This window comes from Dama dama, chromosome 8, assembly GCF_033118175.1.
Source record: "Dama dama isolate Ldn47 chromosome 8, ASM3311817v1, whole genome shotgun sequence".
NCBI classification, from domain to species: Eukaryota; Metazoa; Chordata; class Mammalia; order Artiodactyla; family Cervidae; genus Dama; species Dama dama.
The window spans coordinates 46,237,866-46,264,050 of NC_083688.1; the positions used below are offsets into that span (position 1 = coordinate 46,237,866).

The 26,185-nt window shown below is 40.2% G+C and overlaps 1 protein-coding gene across 3 annotated transcripts in view; it reads left to right on the plus strand.

The window, feature by feature from the left end:
• SATB2 (SATB homeobox 2) overlaps positions 1 to 26,185 on the plus strand; it is a 196,638-nt gene that overhangs the window by 66,053 nt on the left and 104,400 nt on the right. For all 3 annotated transcript variants that reach the window (XM_061149072.1, XM_061149071.1, XM_061149073.1), the window contains exons 4-5: positions 13,785 to 13,911; positions 15,074 to 15,197. In XM_061149072.1, coding sequence (XP_061005055.1) covers positions 13,785 to 13,911; positions 15,074 to 15,197 — 251 coding nt within the window. The remainder of the gene's footprint in view (positions 1 to 13,784; positions 13,912 to 15,073; positions 15,198 to 26,185) is intronic.

Genomic DNA, 26,185 nt, shown 5'->3' on the forward strand with positions numbered 1-26,185 from the left:
CAGTTCAGTTCAGTCCCTCAGTCGTGTCTGACTCTTTGCGACCCCTTGGACTGCAGCACGCCAGGCCTCCCTGTCCATCACCAACTCCCGGAGTTCACCCAAACTCATGTCCATTGAGTCAGTGATGCCATCCAACCATATCATCCTCTGTTGTCCCTTTCTCCTGCCTCCAATCCCTCCCAGCATCACGGTCTTTTTAAATGAGTCAGCTGTTCGCATCAGGTGGCCAAAATATTGGAGTTTCAGCTTCAGCATCAGCCCTTCCAATGAATGCTCAGGACTGATCTCCTCTAGAATGGACTGGTTGGATCTCCTTGCAGTCCAAGGGACTCTCAAGAGTCTTCTCCAACACCACAGCTCAAAAGCATCAATTCTTCAGCACTCAGCTTTCTTTACAGTCCAACTCTCACATCCATACATGACTACTGGAAAAACCATAGCCAAGATTAGATATGAGGAAAATCAGTCTTGTAGTGAATATTTTTTATGTTCCTCCCATATATTGTAGAATATATATGTTAAAACAACAAAATAAGATAAACACTGTAATAAGCTAATCTTTTTTTTTTTTTTTTTAATTTGACTTAGTGACCTGATTGTGTTTTTAAGATTTGTGACTTTCCTTTCTTTTAGAGATGGGAAGTTGATGGTGACCTGATATTAGAATTAAAATGAAACACCACTCAAGTTGTTTCAAGAATGATTGAATTAAAAATCCACTCGATATCCTAGTCCCTTGTTTCTGATGGAGCACAACAGAAATTCACAGTACCAACTCTCATGAAATCCCTGTCTTCTCCTTGTCTTCCTTACCAACTTTTATTTTTTAATGCCCTGAATAAAAATAAATCTATTTACATTTTGTGGGTCTTGTATAGCAATGATTCCTAGGAAATTTCATAGTATTTATAATTAGATAATTTAGAAACTTCAGCACCTTGCTGCTAGTTTTCAGAATAATACTTCCTTCCTGATTTATTTACTTAGGTGGTTTATTTACTTATGCTAGGGACTTAATTCATGTACAAAAACATCTTTAAGGAGAGGAAATCACTTATTTATGGAGGCATATAAGCATTATATTTCTTCTGTTTGTCCTATGGAGATGCAAAATTGATCTGAGCATATCTTACTTTTCTAATAATTGTGTTATTGTCTTTCATTCACGTAAAAGAATCCCTGGGGAAAGCCACTCTTAGCTAATAATTTTAATGTAAAGGAAATAATGAAAACAAGTGTATTTATTCAGGTAGTAGTCCATTAGAAGTCTGTAGGCAGCAGCTTTTGTTATTTTAGTAAGAAGTGCAGTTGGCAGAATGATATTTAGTTAAAAAAAATCCTGATTGAGCCATGTTCCCTTTTTTGGTTGATATGAAAGCCATTGTTGTTTTGCTCACCAACTGGCAGACCTTCAATTATCCTGAGTTTAGAAGTTGTTTACTATACTTTGAAAGTTTAAAAATGAGCCCTCCCTGAGAAACAAAAAGCTGGGTGCTTGCCATTTTTTTAAAAAAGAAAAGTAGAATTTTAATGAAAGAAAAATCAATCCACCAATTCAATGTTAAGTTTATTTTCACAGTTTTGAAGGCTTGCTGTGTTTTAAAAATGACAGTAATCAAAGCCACCACTATTAGGCCTCCAAAGTATTTGGGCAGTATTTTGATTTAGGGTCAGAGCTGCAAGGGGGAGACCATCAATAAGTCTCTGGGAGTGGATGGATTCCTTGAGAAGATTTGGTTTGAGGGTTTCAACCCCTCAGGCCTTTCTCTGTGGCTTCAGCAGCTGCCTAGAATATCTTGTCTTCCTGGCTGTCCAGGGTGCTAAGAGTATGGGGGCTCAGTTCTCTATGTGTTGGGGGTTAACAGCAAGCCAGGGGATGGAGTCTGGGTAGGAAACATCGATTAAACCTAACAGGTGAGCTAGTAGTGCCCATGGCATGGCAGGGTGGCAGGACCCCCTCCCTCCTTCCCCCTCCCTCCTTCCTCCCCTCCCTCCTTCCATCCCCCTCTCTCCTCCTTTCATCTCCTTCCTCCCTTCCCCTCCTTCCCTTCTCCATTAGTTCACATACAAATACATCTTTAAGGAGAGGAGATTACTTAATTCCCCTGTCTTCTCCCTTTCCCTCCTTCCTTCCTTTCTCCTTCCTTCTCCCTTTCCATCTTTCCTTCCTCCCCCCGCTCCCCGTTCCATCTTCCCTTTCCCTACCCCATTTAGCTTTCTTCCTTTTTCTCATATCTTTGTGTTTCTACCATCTGCCAGGAACTGTGCTATTGTGGAGTTTGCAGTCCAATGAGGAATAGAGAAGATAAGTATTTACAGGTCCAGCGGGCCTCTGGGATGCTTTGCAGCAGAGGGTGGGGGTGAGATACGGTTCCTGATATCTCTCAGATTTTGGCCACAACAAAGATTGAGGATCCCGCTTGCCACAGATAAGGCTCTGAGCAGCCAAATGAATAAATAAGTAATTTTTTTTTTTTTTTTTTTAAGATGGTAAGATGTAGGCTCAAGGAAATTAAGTGACTTGTCTCAGTCACTGAGAGGACAGTTTCCAAGCCCAGGCGTTTTTGACTATATCAGGTGACTTGCCATATTGGCCAGTGACATTTTAGGAGATTCACGTTTTAACTTAAGTAAAAACATTCTAAAAAAACGTAGTGCTTACCTCTTTTATGGTAACTCACAATTCATGAATGCCAGCATATGTTTATACAGCACTTTATAATTTTCAGTGCCATTTAGCTCATGTTATTATAATTACCATTTTGTGAGTCAGGCAGGGGATTTTTTACTGGTGGTGGTTTTATTCTGGTTTTGCTTTTAAATCCCCATTTTATAGAAGAAAAAATAGGTGTCCAGAGAGGTTAAGTGAGTTGCTCATAGGTGTAGAGCCACAGACAACAAGTGGCAGCTCCAGGACCAGACCTGGATATCCTGATTCCCAGTTTGCCCTCTCTCAGATAAAGTGGCTTTCTGTTTGTCATGCACACCCTGTATTTTAGGTGTCCTCATGCTTTCAGGGCTGTAGCTGGGGTTGTATGAAACAGTTAAACTGGCACTGCCCTTGCCTTCTGGCAGCACATAATCAAAGTAACCTAAAAAGTTTTCGGAGTTTATACCTATGCAGGGAACTCTTTTCTTCTGTTGTTAATATTACCTCTTCAGCCCGTGCCAAACCCTGCAAACTTAAGGAGAACTGTAACTTCATTACAATGCACCCCTAACCCTATTTTTGTTCTCACACTCCAGCACTTTCTCCTTTCTCTTTGCTTATGCTCTTTAACATTTGCTAGTAAGTTGGTAAAAAGGAATCTGCGAATCTCTTGGTCTCCTGCCCTTCTTTTGAGGAGGATCAGTGGCTTGATCTTTTCCATGCTCTCGCTTCTTATTTTTACCAGACACCTGGGCTGTGCTTCCCAAACCCTGGCTCATTCCCAGCACTTACAAAGATCTACCCTGGAGCTTCTGTTCTGCAAGCCCAGCTAGGCCCACCGCTGCTCTCAGGATGAACTTGACCTTGAATGCTCTAGCTATTTGCTTAATATGACCACTCTCAATAGCACAATCTTTACTAAACTACACATTTCTGGGAATGAGGAGGGGAAAAAAAATCCATTTCTGGTCTTCCCCTACTCTTCAGATCATCTGTAACTGTTCAGCCTAGCTACCATGGGATAACCAGACTTCCTGTCAGGAATAAGTGCTAAATCTCTACCAGTTGCCTGTTGATTCCTATGGCATTTTTCTGCTGTGGTTGAATATTTTACGGGGCTCAAATAGACCATTTTCATGATTCATCACCAGGTATGTTGTGACTATAGATCTATTCAGTTCAAGAAACTTACCTACTGAGAGCACACCTCGTATGTTCTAGGTCTTTGGCTCCTTCGTTACAGGCATTAGAATGGGAGTGCCATGTTTATAAGTTTGGTGTGCCGTTTTCACTTATGACATTTCCAAAAGATGGAAATCAAGGTACCATCAGGACTTCTCTCAGTATAAAATATCTGAAACCAGAAAGCCATGTACACTTTTAGATTTAGCAGTAGAGTATATGTGAAGATGTACTGAAAGTAAAAATTATTAAAATGTTCTTAAAGAACCCCCCAGGAATTTAAACCAAAGAAAAAACCTCTAAACTAGTTGCCATTTTGTAATCGTTATAGCCATATTTGCTTCCATGTCTTGTAGTTTCTTAACAAATTACTGTGAAATCAGGTTAGTTGGAACATGAATAAATGTAGAACATAAATGAGTATACTTTTGCCTTCCTATTATGTGGCAACATTTTCTTTGATAATCAACATGCCGTCATAATATTGCCCTTAAAATCAGATATTATGTAACCTTAAATTATAGGAAACAGAATATGCCTGAAGGACAATTCTGGAATATATAATTGGGAGTATACAGTCTATAGAATTTCCAAGGGTGTTGAGCTCAGTGACATGGTACCTGGAAAACTAGGTCCTCAGTAAAACTTGTTGCAACATTTGAGCTTCTATCAGAAAAGAATACACGGTAATAAATTAAGATGGGGAATATGTTCATAATGTTATTCTTAGATCTTCAGTGGGTAGACTTCTTACCCCAGAGGATGCGGAAATACCGGCTAAACATAATTTATGAATAGCATCTGCTAGAATATAGCCAAACATGTTTAAAAGAACATATACATTTTCCCCTGTGTCTTTGATTATTGAAAATACTTTAGGAGGACAAACACTAAGGAAAAATCTCTTTATGCAAATATATTTCTGAATAGAAAGGAGGAGAAGTTTGTTTGTGTTACCTGCCCAAATTAATCATTTGATTCTAAACTCTTTCAGATAATGATTAAACTGAGAACATAATAAGAAAATATGTACCAGATGAAATAATTTTATTCAGTGGCAGAAGCTCAGAACTGATCCCAAATAATTTCTCATAATGCTTTTCTTTCTCATTTGTCCTATTCCCCATGTAATAGTTTTAAATGGCATTCTTATGAAATAAATAACTAAACACCAACCATGTTTTTTTCATATCCTGACCAATATTTTGGCTGTTTTTCAGAAGAATCGGAATTTTGAAAATTAAATAAAGGTTTCTAAAATACCAACTTCAGAAAGTTTTATTTAATTTGCGGAATAATTTTGTTCTCTCTGTCTGTTTTTTTTTCATAGGGTCTTTATTAATTTAGTCTAGTTACTTAGTGCTTATATTAAATAATCTAATAAAAGTCAGAGTTATAGCATAACGTTTCCCAAATGTGAAGCAGCATCTATTACATGAGACAAAATCTTTATGCTGCAAAATGTAAAAACCATGTATAGAATTACAAGGCACGAAATGGTACTGTATGCGTTTTTTAAAGTAGAACATTTTTGTAATGTAAGGGGGTAGTCAGCTTAAGAAAAGATTGGCAGACAGCTCTGTATCACTGTTGTTTGTTCAGAAAGTGCTCTAAAAATTCATATTTCAGGTTTTCAATACTAATAATATTCCGGATCATTTCTCTTTATACAGATATGGTTTAAGATTAAAGTTAATGTTCTAAAGAGTAAAAACCTACCTTGTTTGTTTTTGTCAATAATATTTGATTTGTTACAGGCAGAGCTTTCTCTGTGAGTATGTTTGTGTGTGTATGTATTTTTAGATAAATTCACTTAACCAGTGCAGCCTCAGTATTTATTCTCAATTGCCAAAATATCTATTTTTGTCCTATATTTTCTTTTGTATTATTATAAATTCAGGATTAAGGTTCTTGTAGGTTCCCAGACAAGTATGTTCTGAGATTTCATTAATTTGTGTAAGTTGTAATGGTACTTGAAAAATGTAAGAAATGCTGGAAGAATGCTGTTTTATTTACCATTTATTTTTACCTCAATGCAAGACATCTGAAATATGGGTAGTCTTTAAAATCAAAGCTGAAAGTGTAGGAGAGTTTTACTAAGTTGTACTGGAGTACTGCTAAGCTATGTATTCAAAAGGAAAGTGTGTACATTTCAAAAACCATTTTTGTTTTGCTTTTTTTTCTCTTTCCTCATTGAAAAGTCATTCCTACCACAGGTTTAACAATAATAACTACAATTTATGCCTTTATGCTGCTAGAATTTGATGATATACCACAGTCAGGCCACAGGTTAGAAACACAGGCTGAGTTATTATATATTGCTGGGTAGTGATTTCCTGTGAACTGATTTATGGATAAATAATTCTATGTTCTTATTATATAGGATAGACAGTTTTTAATTTCTTTAACAAAGCTTAGCTGAACAACAGAAAATTATATGCTATAGCACAGGGACACACCACTCTGAGGAGGATAAACAGATGCAATCAATGTCATGAGTTCTCCTATTTTTAAAAGGGGCTTCATCAGCATTTGGTGTATTGTGGAAATAAGACTGCCAACCAGAAGCCCCAGGGCTTAGTTACTCTGAGGCTGGGGTTTTGTATTGATACTCTTTTGCTGAGATCTTTTCAGGGAGTTATGAAATATGTAAACCTTAGCCTTTAGATATGAAAGCTAATGTTTCATTTTTTTTCCCAGGCTGAATTTTCATTTTGCTTGAAAATTAATGGTAAAATGTACCTGGAATAAAAGAAAATTATTCATCAAGCTGTTCTGTAAGAATACAGCTGATATCTTGCTGGGTTTCTGTATCTGTCTCACCGATTGATTTGTAGACTTTATTCTTTAATACACCCAATATATATCTGTTTTATCAGCATCTATCTCTATGCCTTTGCAAACTGTGAGAATTACTCTCTTATACTTTATAGGCGATCTGCTGCAGGCCTTCATGAAATAAACATTTCTTATATTTGAGGTACAGGGGGTAAAACTGTCATTTTGGTTTATTTTAAGAATGGTTTCACTTAGGTATGTGTTTAGCAATAATAAGCTGCTCTACTCAACTGTGAGCTCCATAATTACAGGGATAATGTGTATTGGGTTATGTTTTCATCTTAGTGACTTATGCTGGAGACACAAAAGAAAAATTTGTTAAATGAACGAATAACTAGTGCTTAACATAAACTCTTTTGATGTTTTATTGATTATATTGTATTATCCTCAGAAGTGATCAACTTTCTAAAAACTTGAGTCAAATATTGATTAACTCTAATGTGTATTATCACCATGCGTGTTTTCACATAGTTAAATAATACTAGTGATATGAATTATGCATTTACTGAGAAGAGTATTTGGTGTCTTTAAGACAGGTTATAAACTGATAAAAATAACAAATACAAATGAACACAAGCAAGTATTGATATTTCTTTTTGTGATATGTTCACTCTTTGGCAGAAACACTGCATTGAGAGAGTAAAAAACTGGTTTCCATTATTGCATCTTTTTAATTTTAGAGAAAAATCACCTCCATTCACAACCTAATTTTATGTCACTAATGGGAAATTTACCTGCAGTTGTATTTTGTTATTTGGTCTAAAGGCATCACATGAAGAATGGATTGGTCCTCTGCATTTTGGTGAAAGATTTGTCTAGATATAAACAATTTTATTTATATTATGCTCAATTCAATTGTGTTAACATCTGTATGAATTTCAGCCCCCAAATAAAGGCCCATAATTTGCAACTCAAAGACCTTGAAACTGCATCTGTAATAGTCCTCAGCACCAGGCATTTTGTAAATGTGTGCAGGCGATACATTCTTTGGAAATAGGAAAGATGATGTGGGAAACAGTGTTTATGTCTGAAATGGCACTGTTGAGGGAGATGATGTTTTTCTCAGAGAAGCTGGCTTTTTAGGCCCTGACACCTGTTTGCTTATTGGTCTCATATGTTCCTTTTTTAACATTAAATGTCACGACCTTGCCCCATGTGTGACTGTGGGGGGTGGGGTGCACAGCACACACAGGCAGAGCTGAGTGGGAAGAGAATTGGTCCAGTAGGTAGAAAACTTGTCAGATGGAGCCTGAAGCCTAGTCCTGACATCCACTGATGTCCTTGAAAACTCACTCTTTTCTGATCTTGACCTCATTTTCAGGTGTCATACTGACCCCATGCTCTCCTCTGAGGATGAACTCTAATGGTTTGGGGGGAAAAAAAAAAAAACAAAACATCTTGTATACTGTAGAGTAATATAAAGGGATATTGTGATAAAATAAGCTCCTTCTAGGATACACAAACCAACCATGAGTATTTACTGTGCAGATGTCTAGAGGAAGGAATAGCTTCAGGCTGCATTGACCGGAGTTGGAATTATTCTTGGTACATAATTTGAAGAATGCATACAGGTTCCAGAAGTGCAGGCATGGGATGAGTCCTCTAGACAAACGGAAGGGGAATTGCCGTTCATTGAGCGTGTACCGTGCACCCGTTGCGTGTGTCTGTTGTGGCTGTGTGTGTGCTCAGGCGCCCAGTGGTGCCCGACTCTCTGTAGCCTCACGGACTGCAGCCTGCCATGCTCTCCTGCCCCTGGAATTTTCCAGGCAAGAATACTGGGACAGAGCGCTGTTTCTTACCCCAGGGGATCTTCCCAACCCAGGGATCGAACTTGTGTCTCTTGCCTCTCCTGCATTGGCAGGCAGATTCTTTACCACTAGTGCCACCTGGATGTGTCTAGAACTATCTGATCACCATTAGTTTTCCTCATTTTTTGGACTGAGGCTTTAAAACCTATTCATGGAGTATAAGCATTAGAAAGAACTTTGTATACTTACGCTGTTTTTATTGAGATTTCTCCAGCACTGAGTCAGCTCACCCCTGTGGGTACATACCCTCTCTTCTTTCTTTGTCCTCCTTCACTGTACTGAAGCATTTCTTGGAGTCTGTGTCTCTCCTTAGAGGGAGTCAGGAAGAGGCTGTTGTGGTATAATTAGATAACACCTATCTGGATTATTTCAGCTCTTTTTTTCCTCCACAGAATACTTCCTTCTTTTAGTCCATCTGAATTCTAGTCTAGGTTTAAAAAAAAAATTTATTGGAGTATAGTTGATGTACACTATAAAGTGAGCCAATTATACATATCCGTCCATCTATCCAGTATAGCTTCATTGTCCTAAAGTTCTGCTTTGATGGTGTTATATCTATACCCGAGAACTTTCAAAGATGTATCTTCTTCTGACGTTTACTGGGCACTTAGTGTGTGCCATCCCACTGCCACATTCTCATTTTAAGCCTGGTGGCAACCCTAAAGAGCAGGCATGGTACTATCCCCATCTTACAGACAGTGGAAACTTGCCCCAAGGCTCACAGCTGACAAGCAGAGGGGACTGGGCATGTACTCACCTCTGACCCCGGGCCTTGCTTATGACCTCTGACCCATACAGTGTACTTGAGTTGGGCATCCAGGCTTTCCAGAGTTGGAACCAAGCTCTTTCCAGTCTTCTCTTCTGATGTGCTTCACACTTGAACCTGTGTGGTGTGTAGGCTACTAAGATGAATGAACATAGGGTATTTGAAGTGAATCTCTGATTTCCTAGTGATGTGACTCAAGGTAACCCAGCCCTGCGTAACCTCCCTTTCCTCATGAAAGGAGCTGAAAGTAGATATCTGGGGTGACGTTCTGATGGAGAAATTAAAGAGGTTCACTTTCAGTACATTTGATGGTTCAAAAAAATGAGTCACTGAGAGGTGAAGGGTTGTTGTACTGTTTTTGTTAGTTTTAAAGTGGGAGAGACCTGAACCTACTTGTAGGTAAAAGGAAGGCAAAGCTGCAGAGCAAGGCTGTAAGCAATGAATAAGCATGGGGGAGAGCCAAGGGAACGGAGAGAAAAGGAGGGACATAACTGATGTATGCTCTTCCTTTGTGATTTAATATTATGAGGGCCTTTTGTAGGCACTTGACCAAATTAAAGATTATATGATATTGAAGTCATCCTTGAGTAAATGTTTTTAAAATTAACTGTATTTGCCTTTTAGGGAGCATTACATGCATGATAAGACACTTCAGTTGTCTCTGACTCTGTGCGACCCTATGGACTGTAGCCCGCCAGACTCTGTCCGTGGGATTCTTGTCCATAGCAAGAATACTGGAGTGGGTTGCCATTACCTCCTCCAGGGGATCTTCCCAACCCAGAGATTGAACCTGTGTCTCTTACGTCTACTGCATTGCAGGCCGATTCTTTACCACGAGCTCCACCTGGGAAACCCTAGGGAGCATACATGTGTTAAGAGAACGACTGTAAATTGTTGGAATTAATGATATCCAGGCTCTGTACTGGGGCTTCTCTGGTGGTTCAGATGGTAAAGAATCCACCTGCCAATGCAGGAGACATGGGTTTGATCCGTGGGTCAGGAAGATTCCCTGGAGAAGGGAATGGCAGCCCACACCAGTATTTGTGCTTGGAGAAGTCCATGGACAGAGGAGCCTGGCGGGCTACAGTCCATGGGGTCATAATGAGTTGGACATAACTGAGCAACTAACACATACAACAAAGCTCTGTCCTAAGGGCGCTATGTTCAGCCTCACAGTATTCATGTGAGGTCAGTGTTTTTTGTTCCATTTTACAGATGAGAGGATTGAGGTGCAGGGAAATGATGGAACTTGCTGTGGTTACATGGGTAGTAGGTAGAGGAGCCAGAATATGAGCAGTGGCAGTTTGACTTGCAAGCTGGAGTTCTTTGTCATTATGGTGTCTGCTTCCCAATTTGATTTCCTCAGTCAAGGGAGGTGGGAGGCATGTTCAGGTGGGAGGGGACATGGGTAAAACTATGGCTGATTGATGTTGATGTTTGATAAAAAGCAACACAGTACTATAAAGCAATTATCCTTCAATTAAAAATTAATTAATTAAAGAAAAAGAAAACCAATTCAGTTTCCTCAATTAACACTTGATACCAGCCCAAGTAATATTTCTGTCTGTTTTATACCAAGGAAGGAGGAGTGTATCTCAGGAAGGTATTTCCAAAGAGGACTAATACTTTAGACAAGGCCTTGTTTGGAGGAAAGGCTTATTAAGGAGAGTTGCTCCAAGTCCCTGCCAGGCTGGAAGAGAGCAGCCCCTGGACATGGCGGGCCTGGCACTTCTCACACCTGCAAACTCTGGCAGGGAGTTAAGCAAAGAGCCTGACTTCTAGGTGCAGGTTAGTCAATATGGTGTGAAAAAGAAAAAGCACTCACCAGTTCCCATTGCCTGAAAATAGCGTGTGTCAACGGCTCTCTTCCAAGACGCAGAAACCAACCTGTAGCAGCTGCTCTCTGTGAAGGCATTAAGTGGTGAAGACACCTGAGTGTGTCTGATTCCAGCCCAAACAAGGCTCCTTCCGCTCATCGAGGTAGGGAGAGAATTCATCTAAATGGAGATGAATAATTTCAATAGAGTGATTGTCATTTCCTGTAGAGATTCCCCCCCTCCACCCATCTACTTTTGTAAAAAATTAAATGCAATAAAATACAGGCATATTAGGTGTTTGGTTACCTGGATTTTGACAATTTTTATGCCCATGCAACCACCAGCCAAAACTAGAAATCACCTGTATGTCCCTTTCCTGTCATGACCCTGCTCTCTTGAGGTAAGCACATTCTGACCTCTCTTCTCGTAGATGAGTTTTGCTTGTTCTTGTATTTTATATAAATGAAAGCATTAGGAGATATTCTGTTGTGTCTGGCTGCATTGTGGTATAAACTTGGAGCAGAACACTCCACAGCAATAAAAAGGAGTGAACACGACCCACAATAGCATGAATGAATCACCTCTAGAGTTGTGCATTAAAGATTACAGGATTCACTGGCTTCGTGCTAACTTTGTCTTCTCAGTAACCAAATGACCCACACAGTTGTCTTCTACTTGTTTAGGAGTTGCTAGCTTTGTTTTTTCTCCCTCTAATCTCTTAGACACAATATCACACAATATCACACAATCTCTAACACAATATCACCTTTAGGAGATGGTCAGGTTATACTCTGGCTTCCCAGGTGGCGTTAGTAAAGAACCCGCCAGCCAGTGCAGGAAATACGCAAGAGATGTGGGTTCAATCCCTGGCTCAGGAGGATTCCCTGGAGGAGGGCTCACCAGCCCACTCCAGTATTCTTGCCTGGAGAGTCCCATGGACAGAGGAACCTGGCGGGCTCCGGTCCTTAGGGTTGCAAAGAGTCGGACACAACTGAAGCGACTTGGCATGCACACAACAGGTTATACTCACCTTATGGGCTATCACGATGATGGATTTTTAAAGGGAATTTGAAACTGTGGGGTGGGTTTTGTTGAAAAGGAAATATGTTAGACATGTCCCCACATTATCTTTCTAGAACTTTGAAAAGTCAGAAGCGGTAGAGGAAGCGAGGAAGCAGCCCTGGCCTCTGCGGACGGCTGTCCGGTGGGCCGTGGATGTTCATTTCATGACTACTCCATGCTGTGTGCTGTGCACTTTTCATTGTCATGAGAGAGAATGTTAGGAAAACTATCCCCACAAGAAAACAGCTTTTCTTGGCAAGTGAAGTCTGACTGAAGGAGCCAGAACTGGAGGCATACGGCGCTATGAATGAGAGCTGTGTTGCTTTATTGGATCTGAGTCCAGGCTCTATTTATACTGCGGCATATTCAGCACCAGATTGTTAAATCTTAATACTGAAACAGTGCATCATTTTAATATTTTTGTTCTGTTTATTCCCTGTTTTCAAGCATTATGTCAAGCATTGCGCATTCATTGATTTCATCTTGGACAGGACGTGCCCTGACCAGAAAGTTCATTTCCTATGATTGGAATTTTGCCCCAAAGCTATAAAGCAGCATCTTGTGAAGCTTTTAAAGGTTTACTTGGGTATACAGGTGTTATCTCTCTTTGATGATAAAATATATTTTTTGAGAGAACAATGTAGTTGGAACTCACCTGTGTTGCCAAGAATAAAAATAAAAATGCTGTTCCTCGTCTGTCACTGAAGCATAGCTGTTTGTTATGTGTGACGGTTTTTGACATCTAGGGGACGTTTGGATTTTTTTGTAGCATACAAATAAAATGTTTGTTTCCCTGTGTTGTTTGTGAAATGGGTTTCTCTTTATATTTTGTTATCAGTGTTATGGGTGCCCTGTGCTCCAGATAAGGTCCAGCTTGTGAATAGCCTAGCATTTTCACCATGCCTTGCTGAAGCTGTCCTGTGAATCTGTCCAGGTCTGACCAGGATTTTTATTCTCTCTGTTGTCACGAGTGTTTACCATCTGTAGCACAGGGGAAGGCTACCACTGTCCTGAAAAAAAAAAGCTGAGGAACTATCAAAGGGGGAAGAAAAGGAAGTTGAAGGCATCTTTGCTGTTTCTGATCTGTGGTCAGTCATTGTGCTATGGAACACAAGCCCTCCACCTGGTGAAATGTGAATTTAGAAGTGAATTCTCATTGCTTCTTTAGCTCCAAATGCTATTCACACTGGGGTTCGCTCCACAACCAGGATGTGACTGTGTGTGTGCTGAGCCCACACACAGGAATTTTCTTGTACAATTCAAAACTGAATCTTATATTTACTTAAGACTTGCTTTTTTTTTTTTTTTTTTTTGTCTATGAAATCAGCAGTTCGGTATATTTAGCATCAGTCTTAAGTTAGACTGTGAAATAAGTCTTTGGGGGAAGGAAGTGTCCGTATGGTTTTCTAAGTAATTTAAGAAACAGGAAAACATAAAAAAAACTGATTGTCCGTGATTAAACCTCATCCTTTCATTCTCATCTTCCTGTATAGTTAACTCAGTTGTCAGCCAGAGAGAAATAGGCTATTGCACAGGGTTGTAAAATATCTGAGTGGGCCTTGAATGTTGGCTGTTGGATGACCTTCTTAACATTGAACAAACAATGGGAGGGTTTAATAAATAGCAGCTATGTGTTTATTATGTTTTCCTTCCCTGTGCAGGAATAATCAAGCTGGGGAGGTGGAACCCTCTCCCCCTCAGTTATGTGACAGATGCGCCTGACGCGACAGTGGCCGACATGCTGCAAGATGTCTATCACGTCGTGACGTTGAAAATCCAATTACAAAGGTGGGTGTCTCTGAACATCTGCCCTTCCTTACTCTCGGAGCTGCTCCGTCGATCATAGACTCATTGCGGAGATCAGCTCATCCTGTCTTTGTTAATTTCTTGACATTGGATGAAATGAAAAGAAAAAAAAAAAAAAAAAAAAAAGAAGAATAAGAGGAGGGGAAGAGGGCCCTTTACCAGGCATCTTTATAGTCCACATTCCAACTGTTTTATGTTTTGTTTTCAGAAGCAGTGAAGTGGTAACCTAGGGGGAGCTTGATAAATCATTAAAAATCTGCAGCCCGTAAAGGGGCACTTTCCAAAGCCCCTACTTTAATGAGTCCTCTGGTTAAATGCTTAGTACATAATACTTGAAGAATCAACACCTCTGCTGTTTCAGGCTTGTGTTTGAGGGGTGAGTTGGGTGTCTGGGTAGCCTGCTTACCCAGAGGGCGCTGGCAATGGACGTCTTTTGCTTTCCTCTCGGGTAGCCTGCAGAAGTTCTGGGAATGGTTCCTTTTTTTCAGATACAGCACTCAGGACAAAGTATACAGCTAAAGAATCTAGAAGTTCTCTCCAGTACCTTGTATTGTAAAGTGCCTGCAAGTCATATCCCTTATATTGTCCTTTCCTCCACAGGTTTTGAATTTACCCCCTTTCAGAGAATTTGCACTTTAATAGGGACCTATCTACCATTCCTGTCCTTGTCTAGGAATACTTTAATGTCTTTAGTTATTTTTTGGTTAGGTAAGTGACATCTCTAGATTGTTCTGTAAGGGTTAAGGGTGAAAGTGAAAGTGAAAGTAGACCTTCAAATCTGATGAAGCTTATGTTACATTTAACCTTACAAATGTCCAATAATTAAATTTAAGTTGCAGAAGTTTGTAATCATACTGCCATGCCATTTCTATCAGCAGGTTGGAAAAATCATATTTTTAAAAATTGGCATTTCTTTATCTCCAAAATGACTGTTTTTCTCAGGCTAGTGTGATAGCCAACTGAAAGAGGCCATGATGGGCTCTGCTGAGGCCCTAGAGAAGCAGTTTTACTCCCTTTCCTTCATTTTGAGTCCAGGTTCGTCCTGTTCTCTGACGGATCTCCTTATGCTTACAGGACGGGGGGTGACTGCGGTACTCTGCACTATTAGGGTTTGCGTGTCATTCATTCTTCCTCTGTTTTCCAGTTGTTCGAAGTTGGAAGACTTGCCTGCAGAGCAGTGGAACCACGCCACGGTCCGCAATGCCTTAAAGGAATTGCTTAAAGAGATGAACCAGAGCACATTAGCCAAAGAATGCCCTCTCTCCCAGGTCAGTGTCCTCAGAACGGACGGAGCAGCCATGGGTGTGCTGTCTAGCAGGAGGGGCACTCCCGCTCAGACGACTGTCTTTATATTCACGTTACATCGTGGTGTTCAGTCACCCAGTCGTGGCCAGCTCTTTGTGATCCCACGGACTACAGCATGCCAGGCCTCCCTGTCCCTCACCGTCTCCCACAGTTTGTCCAAGTTCATGTTCATTGCATTGGTGATGCTGTCCAGCCTTCTCATCCTCTGATGCCCTCTTCTGCTCTCAGTCTTTGCCAGTATCAGGAACTTTTCCGATGAGTCCCTTCTGGCTCAGCTGGTAAAGAATCCACCTGCAATGCAGGAGACCCCAGTTTGATTTCTGGGTCAGGAAGTTCCCCTGGAGAAGGGATGGGCTATCCACTCCAGTATTCTTGAGCTTCCCTGGTGGCTCAGACAGTAAAGAATCTGCCTGCAATGCAGGAGACCTCGGTTTGATCCCTGGGCTGGGAAGATCCCCTAGAGGATGACACTACATCTTAGGTGGGCAAAAATATGGAGATGTGGTACTTTTTGTTGTAGAGGAGAACTTACTGCTTACTAGAGCTCTGATGTAGTAGGAGTCACATTAAAACATTTTACACTCACTCTTTAACTTCTCATACATGCTATAGGAGGTGGGTATCGATATTTCTATATTATAGATCAAGAAAACAAGGCTTAGAGGCACTTTACCTGCCTAAGCTTACTCAGCTGGTTAATTGCAACTCCAGTTGAGACCTCCCTTGCCAAAGCTCAGGCTCCAAATTGCATTTCTTGGTCAATGAAATGGGTCAGCTATGTCAAATACATCTTAATTTGTTTATATTTTTTCATTGAGCCTTTTCTGGGTCTAGCAGAGAGAGATGATCTTTGCATCATATATGTTTTATAGAGATTTTGTAGTGAGTTCAGTGTGTAAAAATGCACTATGAGAAAAAGTGGTACTCTTTCTTTAATGAACTGATCATAAGCTATAACAAGTCACAAAAGTAAGAGATCGAGAGGATGAAAGGGAGGGATGCAGAGAAAGGGCTCCTGTTTCTGTTTGTGTTCATGGGTGAGGGCACCACTTTTTCTAATGATAAGATGTTTTAGTGGCTATAGGAGTGGCTTAGAACAGCTGTGAAGTGAACTCAGGTTGACATTATTTAAAGCTATGAATGGAAATCCATTTTCTGGTGTGAGTTGCTAAACTTGATTTAAGTTAGTAGGCTGACTGCATGTCTGTCAAGTTCAAGGGGTGATAACAAGAACAATGGAAACTTGATATGTCCTGAGCTGTGTTCTAGGATAACAGTCTTTGGGGGAAGTAGCAAGCCTAGTGGTTAAGAGTCTGCATTGAGAATCAGTCAGATCTGGGTTCATGTCTTGGCCTATAAGCCTTTGTGACCTCATCTGTTTCTTTGTGAGTAGAACCAGGAGAGTAATAGTTCTAAGTCATATAATAAGGAGTAATGGGATAAATCACATAAATCCTTGGCCTAGTATTGGCATACACTGACTCTCCATAAATAGTACCAGCTGTTATTATTGAGACATGATATTGTTGGTGTGAACTTAATATTTTTTATATGTGTCTTGGAGAGTGTTTTGGAATAGATCCTCTGAGACAAAGCCTGCTGTTAATATCTTTGCTTCCCAAAAAATCAAGACAGCAGGCACCTGAGTGATTGGTAGATGGAAATGGACACCAGTGTTTTTTGACCATCAGTCATGTCCCTGCTTCTGTGCTCACAGCTTTCAGAGGCCATTTCAGTGCCTCCCTGTTGGTATGTTTTGTCTAGCTCTTTGTGACCTTTTGGAGTCACACCAGGCTCCTCTGTCTATGGGATTTTTCAGGCAACAATGCTGGAGTGGGTTGCATTTCCTCCTCCAGGGGATGTACATAGGGTTAAAGCTTGTTGCTAGAATTTTTATTTATTCCAATGTGATTACTTACGAAGTTCTAAAATATATATATTTTTAATTATTCTGATCACATATAGGGACTGGATAAAGAACAATTTAGAAAAACAGTTCAGTCATTTGTCCTAAACTTTACAGTTAGTCACAGTTAATTTTCTCTTGGATTTACTTGAAAGTCAAATTGGGCTTTGCCTAGAGGTAGACAAACTCGTAACTTAATATCACCAATTTGGAATTTTATCCAGGGTTTTTGAGGCCTGCAGGAATTTGGTCAGTATTGATCTGCTGTGATTATTTGCTTTGGTTATAGCTGTAAGATGTGACTAGAGAGACAGCCTGTATGGAAGGAATGCACGTGAGGAGCTGAGAGCCCTGAGCTCTGCTCTTTCTTTTTTTTTTTTTCCTGGCTGAGCCACGTGGCTTGTGGGATTGAACCTGGGCCCCAGGCAGTGAAAGGACCATGTCCTAACCATTGGTCTGCCAGGGAATTCTTGAACCTCAGTTCTTTTGTGATCCTGGGCAAGCCTGTCCACTCTCAGAGCCTCATTAACCTCGTCTGTAAACTGGGCATGATTGTGTCCACATATGACATGTAATTTTCAGGGTTGTCTTGAGCTTCGAATGAGAACATCTTGACCCTTGCTGTAAAAATGCTTTTGCTGCCCCATTTTCTCTTCTCGTTGCTTGCCCAGTGAGTTGCCCAAGCTCAAAAATTTCTTTTCTGTCACTCTCATAGTAGATACTATGGGTTCCACCACCTCCATATTAAAATCTTTCTCCTTTGTGCCATTGCCTTGTTTAGACTTTCATCACCCCTCTTGTGATATATTTTAAGTCATCCTGCGTCATAATCTTTCTTCTGGCACCTGCTTCTCCATCACTAGCCTTGTATCATTTCCTTGTCTATAAGCCTGCAGCGGCTCCCCCTGCTCAGCCTGTCGGAAGAGCAGACTGAACAGCCTGGTACACTGGGAAGATGACAGACACTGGCCTGATCTCTATCACCTTCCTCCCGATACCTACATCTACTCAGTGCTTAGATATATGCAATGGAAATGTTTAACATGGCTCAAATGTCCCCAAAATATTCCCAAGGGTGGGAACAACCAAACTACCGCCCTCTCCTCCTTTCCTCTACTCCATGCACCTATGTTTTTGGTATTTTTAAAATTTCCGTGGAAGCCTCTTCACCTGTTCAGTTAGCAAGCTCCCCTGTCTGCATGAGACCAGCCCTCAAGGGAGATGAGCCGTGTTCCCCCCGCGCACGACGCTGGCGGCCTGGGAGCCCTCGGCTGCCACTGCCTCACGTGTGCTGTGGGATGTCTCTCAGCTAGCATGCCCTACTCTCTTCTGCTTGATGAAATCTTTCAAATATCAGCTGGGAAGTCACTTCTGGTGAAGAACCCTGACCTCCTGATTAGAGTAGCTGCTTCTGCTTTTGGTAACCTTTTGGACACACCCCTGTCAGAGCCCTTATCACGGCCTCCTGTCAGTGTTATCTGCCAGTTCTCATCACTTAATGGACTGCCTCACAATAGCAGAAGCCATCTCTTACCTGTTATCTCAGCGTTCTCAGCATTCAGCACAGAGTGTATCTTGCATGTAGTTGTTACTCTAATGCAGGAGTTTTAAACTTTGGCCCAAGTAAGCTTTGGGGTTGGATGTTCTTTGCGGTTGGGGAATGACCTGTGATCCTGTGTATTGTCGGGTGTTTAGCAGCATCCTTGACCTCTACATACTAGATGCCAATAATGTTCCCCACCCAGAGCCAGCTGGAATGTCTCAGCATTGCAGATGTCCTTTGAAGGGGGGAAGATGAGAGCCACTGCTCTAATGTGTTTAATTAATTTAATATTAAAATGTTTTAGAAAGCTTTATAAAATATAAAGTTTTATTATTTTTACAGTGTTCTTGGCAGCTCTAAAATGTTTTGAATGAGAAACAATGAATATAGTACTTTGGTGGTTGATGCCCACAGAACATTTTGAATCAAACGGGGGCTCTTTTCTATTGCTTAGGTATGGGGGATATTTGATTTAGGCTTCTGGTACGTTGTGTGATTTTGGAAAACATCACTGGAGTAGTCCTTCTCGGCCAGCAAGGGCACCATAGTATGCGTGTCTGCATTAATCCTATGGCTGTTAGTCTGAAACATTTCGGATTATTCACTTAAATTGCATAGCTGGATTGGATTTCACTGTGGAGAAAAGCTCCCTCATTTTGTTGGTGGTTACCATAGAATATGGAGAAGGCAATGGCACCCCACTCCAGTACTCTTGCCTGGAAAATCCCATGGACGGAGGAGCCTGGTGGGCTGCAGTCCATGGAGTGGCTAAGAGTCGGACACGACTGAGCGACCTCACTTTTCACTTTCATGCATCGGAGAGGGACATGGCAACCCACTCCAGTGTTCTTGCCTGGAGAATCCCAGGGACGGGGGAGCCTGGTGGGCTGCCGTCTATGCGGTTGCACAGTCGGATAGGGCTGAAGCGACTTAGGAGCAGTAACCATAGAATAGGTGAATATATTTTTATTCAACCTATGTAGTGTGAAAAAGAATGAATTTTTGTTTATAGAAGGTAAAACAGAAATTTTAAAATGTATTTTACCAGCTTGAAGGGAGTCCCAGTTAAGAGTCAGGTACTTTACAAAGGATTGGGGGTATAGTGGTGGAGATGAGAGAGATGAAGCTTTCGGTCTAGGAAGAAGAGCATGGAGCACCCAATAGTGCTTCACAGAAGAACAGTAGATGATTGGGCTATTTAAAATATTCTCAGTTCACGAGTACAAGACTGGTTTTGAAATAATTCTCCCTCATTACCCCCAAGTCAGTCCATTTTAGGTATTTCCTCACTGAAGTTTGGCAGTTGCATAAAAGAATAATTCAGTGGCTAGTATATATTTTCTTGAATACCCCAGTGGTCTACATTTCAAAAGAGCAGCCTTGAGGGCAGAAGGAAAGAGTGGAAAAGTCCATAAAAGGGCAACAATTGCAGGCTGAGGCATATATATTTAAAGACGGGGAAGTCGTGATTTAGCTGTTCTCTGTCTGGCCAGATGCTTAGAAAGTATAGGTTATGTTTGTGTGTCTGTGTATTTATTTTTGATTTCACCTTTCAAAATATGTTTAAGTGCTGACAGCCTCTTCCTTTTCCTCTGATGTCCTCCTGAGTCACCACTTTCAGCCTCTTCCACCAGCCCCATTGTCTGTCCCAAGCATCCTAATTTACTGTACCTTAGGCCTAGGTCTCCCTTGTTAAATGGTCTCTAACTGTTACAGTTTGAAAACATTATGAACATGTCTTTCTGTGGCTTACTAATTTTTTACTCAAGGAAAAGTTAAAAGACAAAACCCCAGATCCTTAGGGTTTTAACCCATTAAAATAAAAAGATCTAACAGTACCCACCTTAACCACCTCATAGGTTATTAATATGATCGAATGGAAGGACAGTGTGCAAATGCCCCCTCCTCCCTTCCTAACATTATCTCTGCAACACTACACGTGCTTAAAACTTTCTTCGTGTATGTGGTAAAAATACATAACATGAAGTTTATCATTTTAACAATTTTTAAATTTATAATTTTTAAATTTACAATCCAGTATCATTAACTACATTTACATGTTGTACAATCATAACCCCCACCCCCATCTATTTTCAAAACTTTTTATCACTCCAGATGAAAGTTCTGTAAATATTAAGCAATAATTGCCTATTCTTCTCTCTTCTAACAGCCCCTGGTTACCTCTGTTTTATTTTCTGTCCCTATGAATTTACTTACTCTAGATGTCTCATAAAAGTAGAATCATAGAATATTTGTCCTTTTATCTTGGCTTATTTCACTTAGCGTATAGATATATTTTTAAAGCAGCTCTGTCCCATGCCCCTAGTTGAGGTTTTATTGCCAAATATTTGAGGAACAAGATGACTGGTAGAAGTTACTGAACTGTGAAAATGTTATAGTATTATGGTGGTGTTTATGTAGTCTTCTAGAGACATAGATTGTAGGATAATGATTTGTGTCATTCTAAGCAAGTCTTGCCCATTTGAGGGGTCGTTAAAGGACCAACTTAAATTGCAATATGCCAAAATAATCAGGCAATGACGTCAAACAGCCAAATGAGTCAATAGAAAATAACAAATTGATCATGTGCTCATCTATAGACTAGTGACTGATCAAGTGCCTGGATCGGTATTGTCTTAACCAGTTGCCAACTGTCCGTTTCATTTAATCTTAAATTCACGTATGTCCTGTGTTAACCAGGTATTGACTGTCCCTTTCAGTTATTATCATGCAAAATTGTATTAGTTCATGTCCAACCTCATGAATCTTGTTGATGGGGACGCACAAATGACGACTTCAAAGTAATGCCCAGTGGGTGATTGGGACGATGTCCGAGCAATGACCGCATGGAGGGAAGAAAGCTGACATTCACTGGCTCCATATCTTGTGTGCTAGGCCTTCTACACAGATTTTCTGTCTGAGTCCTTCCAGCCTCAGGGGCTAGTATCCATATTTTACTCTCACAGGTGAGGGTGCCCCTTCAGACAAGCAAGCCCTTCCACAGTCTTCTAGGCGAGGAGTTCTTGAATTGACTCATGTCAGACTCCACAGCCCAGAGGAAGTATTTCTATCAACTAGAATGGCAGGAAGTTTCCATTCTGATAGTATAACTCAGAAATGGTGATGGAAAAGGATGTTAGAAGGCTGACAAATAGCATTAATTTTTCATGATAAAGTAATTCCTCAAAATCATTTTTCCCCTATACTGTACCTTCCTGGTAGCTCAGACAGTAAAGAATCTACCTGCAGTACAGGAGGCCTGGGTTCAACCCCTGGGTCAGCAGAGCCCCTGGAGAAGGGAATGGCAACCCTCTCTAGTATTCTTGCCAGGAGAATCCCATGGACAGAGGAGCCTGGTGGGCTACAGTCCATCAGATCACAAAGAGCTGGACACGACTGAGTGACTAACGCTTTCACTTTCACTTCATATCCTTAACTGAAGTATTATTATGATCTCATGTTTAATAGTTATTTAGCATATCACAAAACATAATAAGGCTGAAAACAAGCAAGCAATGCATATGCCATTCATTGCCTGCTCTTTCCTCTGTGCTAAGGTAGAAAGGATGGTCCTGAGATGTCAGCTTGCCCCCATCTCTTGCTCTGACATGGCATTCATTCTCATCAATGGATCATGTAACTATCACTTTGGTTTTAAAATGTTCTTTTTAACAGTGAGTGTATTATGTATCTGCAGCTTAGCTACTCTTAGTATAAGGTTGCTATTCAAACTAATCTCACTAAGCCAAAGGGAAGGTGGTGAAAAATACCCAATTATTTTATCTTTCTTTTTTTTGGGAGGGAGGAAAAGGCAATGCTCAGATCTCTGTCTTTCCCAGTATATTGTACAAATCATCTTAACCTGTGTTTACTGTTTTGCTTTTCCTATTAAGTTTTAAATTACCTTTAGGTCCCTTAACTTCCTCTGATTCTTAGTTAGCTCATTAACTAACTCGTTAATTAGCTCATAGCTCATTAACTGGCTCATTAATTCCTTAGTTAGCTCATATAAAGGCCTGAAACTTTTTGTTTCCTTTTTGTCACCTTGTTTCTCGCTTTGTCTAAAGAATTGGTTGCAGTATCCACTTTGGGCTTGTGTTCACTGATGGAGATGGTGGTGAAGATTCCCCGTGAAACAGTGTGGCCTAGTGGGAGTGTCTCTGTGCTGCTCCCTGCTGCTACTTGACTTTGAACAAGCTGATGCTTTATTCTGAGTTTCTGGGTCCTTAGTCTGAAAAATGGATCCGTACTTAAAATGATAGGTGACATCTCTTTTCTGGGATAGTCAAAAACAAACAAGTGAGTTTAAAATTTGTCTCCGGAAGCTAAAAGAAAATTTGTTTTTCTTAGTTGTATAATTTCTACTTAGCTGTAATAAGTATTAATAATAAGACCATAATGTTCTCTTGCAGTTGCCTTAGAGCAATTTCAAATTAGTTAGTAAACTTTGCAGTAAGTAATTCTGGTATATTTTGAATTCTCTTATTTTATTAAAAAATGACTTCCAAATATAAGTGGCGGAGGTGTCAAGAGTGGCTGCAAAATAAGGGATTTTAATCCCTCATCTACGTTCTTTATATTTAAAATTTCATGGTTGATTACAAAGAAGTCCACAACTTTCAAAAATTTTTCTGTAGTTAGGAAGATGTGTTAAACCTTTCTATTTGTTTCAATACATAATATTTTTCATGAATAGCTTTGTCTACAATCCCTGTCTGTGTGCTGTTGTGGTTGTAAGTATCTGAGGGGGCTGCCTCACTTGCCGATCACACACATCTTCCTCCTTCCTTTCTCACTATCCCCCACCATGCAAAGTGAAGCACGTTTATTAAATGCAAAGTCAGTTTATTATTATTAGTCATTTAGTATTAGTCTGCTTAATTATATTTCATTTTGATTTTAGTTGCTAAGTCATGTTCAGCTCTATGGGACACCATGGACTGTAGTCCACCATGCGTCTCTGTCCGTGGGATTCCCCAAGCAAGAACACTGGAGTGGGTTGCTGTTTCTTTTGCCAGGAAATGTTCCCAACCCGGGGACTGAGCCTGGGTTTCCTGAATTGCAGGCAGTCTGTCTCCTGCACTGCAGGCACTTTTCTTTACCAGTTGAGTTACTAGGAAAGCCCTCTATTTAATTATAATATTAATATTTAATGAAACATAGTCCCCTACTTTGTGTTAAAAATAACAGCACGCACATCTTTTGGGTTATTCATATTAGTATTGCTTTATGTTAACATGAATACTCAGAAGTTGGTTGTATTCTGGATTGAAAAAGTGGACTCAGATCTTGTTCATTTGTCAAAAAACTGTGGGTATTCTAAAAGTCCAATTGTATGGTTGCTCTCAAATGATTGGAAAACATAAAAGAGCAATGTAGACTACAAAATTATATACATATTTTTAAAAGCAGTGAATGGAAATTAGATGTTTTTTGGCAGGGTGGTAGGTGGGAGAGATTTTAATCATTACTCATCCCATTTTGCAGCAACTGTATCTCAACAGGTCCAAGATGCTGTTGATTGTAAGATGCATCCCGATTTCAGTGATATTAAAGTAGTGTCATCCCTTGGTATCCTAGGAGATTGGTTCCAGGACCCCCTTGCAGATACCCAGGTTCTCAGATCTTTAAATAACATGTATAAAATGATGTAGTATTTGCATATACCCAGTGCACATGCTCCTATATACTTTAAGTCATCTCTCGATTAAATGCTATGTTTATAGGTGCACACTACATGTGCTGCATTATGCACAGGAAATTCAAGTTTTGCTTTTTGGAACATTCTGGAATTTTTTTTCCCAATATTTTCAATCTATAGTTTGGATGCCTGGGTGAAGAACCCATGGATACCGAGGGATGACTGTATGATGAAATATGCTAAATAAAAATTCTCTGTGCCCCAGGGCTGCTGGAGAACACTCTTCCTTGTAAAGTAAAAGTCATGTGCTTGCTCTACATTATCCCCTTTCAATTTTGCTTATAATAAATTGTTTTGATGTTTTAAATATAAATTGACACCAACAAACATTAAAATGACCTTGTAGTATGTGTCTAGAGTATTCCAGTGAGGTCTAGTTATGCAGACAAAGGCAATGAGAATATAGCAATCTAATTTAGGGTTATAGAATGTTTATAATTGAAACTGGACTAATAAGATATAACATGATCTTTCATCTACAATATTCTCAAGAAATACCTCTTCTATTTTTAAAGCTCTCTCAGGTTGAATTATAAAGATTTGTATCAGTAGAGCTACTTTAAGGGTCAACTAAGTGTAAAGAACTGCAGAGAATTAATTTGAATAAAAGGTGCCACAAATTTGAAAAGACCTTTCTGGTGACTAAAGTTTCTCATTATATAGGAAACTTTTTATTTTACCCAATTCCTTTGCTCAGTTCCTAGCTTAAACCTATTTTTTTGTTCTGTGGTTTGTAGAGCTGGAAACTCATAATGATACAGGGAAGAGAACAAGCCTGACTGAATCTCAGGGTAGCCAAACTCTTTTTTTTTTCTATTATCTTTTAATTATTATTATTGTTTTAGTATATAAGTATCAGATGGGTAGCATTTACTATTTGATTTCTGTGTACTGCGCAAAGTGATCACTACCACAGGTCTAATTACCATCTATCACCATACAGTTGAGCTCCTTCACCAGTTTCACCCACCCTGCAACTCTCTTCCTCTCTGCTAACCGCCAATCTGATATCTGTATCTCTGAGCTTGTTTTGTTTGTTTTAGTTTTTAGATTCCATATGAGTGAAATAATACAGCATTTGCGTCTCTCTGATTTATTTCACTGAACCAAATACCTGCACGGTCCATTCATGTTTTTGCAAATGAGAGGCTTTAATTCTTTTTTAATGACTGAGTAATATTCCACTGTGTGATATACCACATTTGCCAACTCCTCCTTTTTAAATGAGTGTGAGCCCAACTCTAGTATAAGACCATATTTTATGAAACCAATAGAAGCCCTGATATTCATTTTCTTACCACATCACTTCAGTTCAGTCGCTTAGTTGTGTCTGACTCTTTGCGACCCCATGGACTGCAGCACACCAGGCCACACTGTCCATCACCAACTCCCAGAGTTCACCCAGACTCATGTCCACTGAGTCAGTGATGCCATCCAACCATCTCCTCCTCTGTCGTCCCCTTCTCCTCCCACCTTTAGTTTTTCCCAGCATCAGGGTCTTTTCCTGTGAGTCAGTTCTTCACATCAGGTGGCCAAAGTATTGGAGTTTCAGCTTCAGCATCAGCCCTTCCAGTGAACACCCAGGACTGATTTCCTTTAGGATGGACTGGTTGGATCTCCTTGCAGTCCAAGGGACTCTCAAGAGTCTTCTCTAACACCACAGTTCAAAAGCATCAATTCTTCAGTGCTCGGCTTTCTTTATAGTCCAACTCTCACATCCATACATGACCACTGGGAAAACCGTAGATGGTTTTTGACTAGATGGACCTTTGTTGGCAAAGTAATGTCTCTGTTTTTTAAT